Source organism: Pteropus medius, unplaced genomic scaffold, assembly GCF_902729225.1.
Source record: "Pteropus medius unplaced genomic scaffold, Ma_sr-lr_union100, whole genome shotgun sequence".
Lineage (NCBI taxonomy): Eukaryota > Metazoa > Chordata > Mammalia > Chiroptera > Pteropodidae > Pteropus > Pteropus medius.
Window position 1 is genome coordinate 6,124,812 of NW_024342471.1, and position 5,443 is coordinate 6,130,254.

Consider the following 5,443-nt stretch of genomic DNA (forward strand, 5'->3'; position numbering starts at 1 on the left):
TGGGTGCCCCTTTCTCCAAATGTGTGTGTGTGTGGCGGCGGGGGTGGGGGGAGGCTTTCTCTGTCCAGAAGAAGTGGGATATCCATTTACCTTCCCCAGACGTGTGCTCCTCTTCCTCCCTCTGACTCAGTTTGGTCCTTGTCCTTTGCTAAGGTCCTCCCCACCCCCATAGAATGCCTGACTCTGAGGCTGCCCAGCCCCCATGGGGGGTTGGGCTCATCCTGTCCTCCTCCCCCACTAGATCCAGCAGAGCAGGCTCTCTGTGCACGTAGGCCGCCAATTAGTGGGGAAGGGGCGGGGGCCAGAGGAGCTGGCAGAGCTATGGCAGATGGCCTTGTAGGGGGAAGAGAGGGAGCCCCAGGACCTGCGCCCTCCCTACCTAGACTCTCACCCCATTTCTTCTGGGAGGCAAACAACAGAGGGAGGTTTCTCAGCCTGGCCAGGATGAGCTGGGGCAGGAAGCAGAACCCAGACCCCCATCCCCAAACTGTTCAGATTCTGCCTTAAGAATTAGGCACCCTCCCACTTCTCAGATGGTGAATGGAGGTCCTAGAAGGGGTCTCCAAATGTCTAGAATCCCCATCTATCCCTATAGGGATAGCAGATAAAATTAGAAAAGAGTCAGGGGCCTGTGAGTGACCTTGAAATTCTAGAATCTCACTACCACCACACCCATGAAAATGAGTCTCTGTCTGGACCCTGAATGAGTAGGGGCAGAAGGCAATGTAGGTACAAGACTTATCCCCACACACATCCCCCAGATGTTCTTCAGAGCTGCCTGGAGCTTGGTGCTGAGGAAAGGAAGACTAGGAGTGCGAGGGATACACAGCCCAGAAGGCACCGGTAAGACCTGGATCCACACCCTGCTCCCTTGCCAAACTCCAAGGCTAGGGACAGGAGTCTTGTCTGGAGTCTGCCCCTTGTCCCTTTCTTGCTGCCCTTGGCCTACCCCAAAACCATTTCCTACAATCTTACTCCTTGGCTCTGGGTCACAGTCCTCCAGGAAATGGAGCTCCAAGGGTGAGCAGACAGCAGCCCCCTCCATCCAAGCTTCTCTGGGGCCTGGCCCCCAAACCTCAGGCCCCTAAGGCCTTGTGTTCTAAGGTGGAGGGTGCTCACAGAACCTTGGACCTTTCCAGACCTTGGTGGCAGTGCTAGCCAGAAGAAAGAGGCCCAAAGCAGGAGAGACTTCAGCCAGATAGCAGAAGGGCCTTCCTGACCCTCGGGAGAATAATAACAGATAACATTTCTTGAGCCTTTACTACATATCCCAAGCTGTGGTAAACATGAACACATTTAGACTTTATGGCAGCCATGTGAAGTTGATGTTGTGCTGTTATCTCCATTTGTCAGATGAACAAACTGAGAAACAGATACCTAGATATTAAAAGAGCTAAGACTACTTGCCCAAAGCAGTTCCAATGCTATCCTGGCAAGGTGGTACTAATAGCCTCTTTGTAGACATCTCTGGCAACAATAAACAGAAGAAGCTTTATCAAGACCCTCCTAGTGCTTGGCTTTATTCTGGGTACCCACACAGAGCCCTTGAGAGCTTAGCCATCAGAGAAAGTGTCCAGGAATGGAAGCCAGTAAACCAATCTCTCTATTTATCAATATAATTCACGGAGCATTTACTATGTGCCAGTAGAAGCACAGTGAGGTAAAAGGGGTGAGGAGAAACTGGGGTTCAATCCCAGCCGACTCCAAAGCTGTGCCCTTGACCCCTACAGTTTGCAGAGCAGTTTCACACATGTCATGTCAGGCTTATCTCATTGAGCCTTTGCCCACCCCATTGCCTCTGCCTGACATGCCCTCCCCACCTCAGATCCCAGAGAACATGAGATTTGAAGCCATAGGGGCTGAATTGCAGCCCTGGCCCTGGTCCTTCTTGCTCTGTGAATTTCAGCAACTCATTTAGCTGCTCAGTTTCTTCATCTATAAAATGGAGATAACAGAATCACCTGGCTCGGCGTGATGCGGAGTAAATGAATCAACTCACCCGAAGGCCTTAAGGGCTCAGTAAGGGGTCAACGAAAGCAGCCCTCTATTAATATGGTTAGTGCTGGGATGTCCCTGGGAAGGCCTGAATTTAGTTCCTCCCTTGTGCCCGCAGCCCACAGCAAGGGGAAGATGCCCCCCTATACCAACTACCATGCCCAGCGCTCCTACCCCATGCCAGACGAGCCCTTCTGCACAGACCTCAACGCCGAGCAGCGAGCCCTGAAGGAAAAGGAGAAGGGCAGCTGGACCCAGCTGAGCCAAGCCGAGAAGGTGGCCTGTAGGTCTCAGAGCGGGGCTGGCCAGGGAGAGTGGGCTGGGGTGACTTTGCAAAGAAGGTCCTGTCAGGCAGCAGTGGGCAGTGAGAGCCCCCATTCAAGACAGCCAGAAAACCCCAAACACCTGAATACATACCTGAGGGGGGAAGTTCACTCATTTCTTCATTTATTCTTTTATTCACTCAACTATTTGTGTACAGCCTAATGCAAGGCGATGCTGGAGACACAGGAGTGAATCACCCAGATGGTTTCTGCCATTAGGGTGCTCCCAGTCCGGTGAGGGAACTGGCACAAACCTAAATACTGTAATACAGGATATGTGACTAGGGCGAAGTGTGTTCAGGAGGCCGTGAGGACCCAAAGGAGAGAGAAATGGAATCCTAGAAGGCCTTCGAGAGGAGGGTACATTGCAACTGGCCCTGAATAGTGAGGAGGAGGGTGCTGCTGGATAGTGGGAATGGCATGGGGAGAGATATGGGAGCAGAGGAGCATGGAGGGTTTAGGCATCACTGAGTGGTGTGAGGGGACGGAGAGAGGCAGGTGAGGTGGGCGGAGGAGTAGAGGCCTGAGCCTGGGAAGCGGGAGGGATGTGTGACCCCCAGTCCTGCCCACCAGCAGTGCCCCGGGCTGACTCTGATAGTTGTAGCCTTGACACCAGCCCCTGGCCGCGCTTTGCATACAGTAGATATTCAATAGGAATTTGCCAAATGAACAGCATCTGCAACAGGGAGGGGAAAACTGGAGGTCCCTGAGACCAAGAGTTGGTCCAGGGTCTTTGGAATGGCTACCGCTGAGGCCCCTGCCTCCTCACCCCTCATTTGTCCCCAGTGTACCGACTCCAGTTTCATGAGACTTTTGCAGAGATGAACCGTCACTCCAACGAGTGGAAGACAGTGATGGGTGGTGTCTTCTTCTTCTGTGGATTCACAGCTCTGCTTATTTGGTGGCAGCGGGTCTACGGTACGTGGCAATGCCTCACCTGGCTGGCTGCAGCCCTGGGCCATGGCCACAGCCACCAGCCAAGGGAACTATGCTGGTACTCATCTGAAGAGTTTTGAAAAGTCCCCCAGAAAGATGTAGGGTGAAGGGCAAAGCATGGCTGCCTGGGTGGGAATAGAGGAACTTTCCCCCTCTGGGCCTCAATTCTCTCATATAAAAAATGGGATTAACAGTGCCCACATCTCAGGGCTCTTGTGAGGTTTTAATGAGAGGGAGCTATAGGCCAGTGCCTGACACATAGTCATGAGGTATTGTTACTGACTGCTGTTATTAACCATGAATTTTTTCAGTGTATTGTTTCAGTTGCTTTAACAAAGAGTCCCCAACATACAAGAGCTTAAACAAATAGAGGCTTTGTTCTTCTCTCACAAAAAAGGCCAGGGTACTCCACAATGTCAGGCTCCTTCCGTCTTGTTGCTCTGCCGTCCTTAACATGCGGGTTTCTTCTTGACGTACAAAATGGCTGCTCTGGCTCCGGCCATAAAGCCTACATTCTCGAGAGAGGGAAAGGGAGGACACGCTCCTCTTTAAGATCCAGAAATCGTACGCACCACTTCTGCTCACATTCTATTGACTAGAAATGATTACCTGACTATGTCTAGCCACAAGGGAAGCTGGGAAATGCGTGGTGCCTGGACCAACAGCTTCACTTGACTTCACCTCAATTGGCCTCGCCTTGCTTCTTCTGTAAAAGTGTGATGGGAATTCCTACTTTGCATGAGGATGAAATGAGAGAGCCTTTGGGAAAAATTCTAGTCTCGCCTGATGTCTGGTACTAATAACTACCCATAAAGATCTTTTCTTTCTTGTCCACCCACTAGGATAGAAAGTACCAGGGGCGGAGGTCAAGCGGGCTGAGTCAGCCTCAGGGTCAGATGGACCAGGAAGTAGAATGTGAGCAGTGTCTGTGCTCTGGCCCCCAGGCCTTCCCTGATCCACACATGAAGGCACCTAAAATGCCTCTTGGCTCCAGCCTTTGGGTTAAGTATCACTCTCCCCAGGTTTTTGAAGTGAATACCCCTACCCTATCTCCTTCTATCAATCCTCTTAGGAAGCAAAAGAAATGATCTCATCCCAGACCCTTCCCAATAAGTGGGAACAAACTCAGTAATTATAATTATAGTAGCTAACATGTATTAGGGGCTTAAGATATATCCCACGTTGTGTCACTTGCTTTATAAATACTAATTCATTCAATCCCAACCCTAGGGGATAGGACCTGTTTTTGATGGGTAAGGAAACTGAGACTCAGAGAGATAAAGCGACTGGTTCAAGATCACACAGCAAGGCAGTGGTCAAGCTGGGATTTGGATCCAGACTGACTTCAAATCAGTACTCTCGTTTCCGTTGGGCCACAGATAGGCAAGGAAACTGAAGCTCAGAAAAGGGAAGGACCTTGGCCCAGTTCCCACTGTGAGTCTAAGGCAGAGCTGGGGTCAGAACACAGGGGTCGCTGAAGTGAAGCTTTAGGAGGGAGGCTGGTAGGGGAGATTGGCAGGGTAGAAGAAGCTCGTCAGTGCAGGCACTCTAACCCTGTGAATGGAGAACCTGGCTCAGCAGGAGACGGTGGGCCTGTTAGGGTCCCGAGCTGCCCCTGTCTCTACCCCACGCCTTCCCTGCAGTGTTTCCTAAGAAACCTGTCACTCTGACGGATGAGTGGAAGGCCCAGCAGCTCCAGCGCATCCTGGATATGAAGGGCAACCCGGTGCAAGGCCTGGCCTCCCAGTGGGACTATGAAAAGAAGGACTGGAAGAAATGACACTGCACCCCGCATTCCAGGCTGATCTCCCGGCAGCTCCACCCTGGTCCAGAGTCTACGGAGCATCCCACTCCCCTCTCCTTAACCCCAATAAAGCTGGCCTGTTCTCTTCTGCCTTTAATCTTCATTTCAGTCTTTACGTGCCATAAAGTCTACATTATACCTACAAATAGGCAGTATAGTAGGTGAGGGGCAAAAATAAACCACTTTCCAGGGGTTCAGGGCTCAGATCTCAGCTTGTCAGAGAGGGCTTCCTGGAGGAGTAGGGGCTCATGCTGAGTCTTAAATGGTAAGTGGGATTAGGAACGGCAGGAAGGAGAAGGGAAGGCATTCTAGGTAAAAGGAACAGCTTGAGCAAAGGCAAGGACACTTCTTTATTCAGTCGATTAACAAATACTTATTGAGTGTC

At 51.4% G+C, this 5,443-nt stretch overlaps 1 protein-coding gene across 1 annotated transcript in view; it reads left to right on the forward strand.

The window, feature by feature from the left end:
• The window catches only part of COX4I2 (cytochrome c oxidase subunit 4I2), a 13,507-nt gene extending 8,363 nt beyond the window's left edge, over positions 1-5,144 (forward strand). The window contains exons 2-5 of the mRNA XM_039864012.1: positions 762-843; positions 2,114-2,278; positions 3,105-3,236; positions 4,898-5,144. Coding sequence (XP_039719946.1) covers positions 762-843; positions 2,114-2,278; positions 3,105-3,236; positions 4,898-5,034 — 516 coding nt within the window. The 3' untranslated portion in view covers positions 5,035-5,144. The remainder of the gene's footprint in view (positions 1-761; positions 844-2,113; positions 2,279-3,104; positions 3,237-4,897) is intronic.
• Positions 5,145-5,443: the final 299 nt, after the last annotated feature.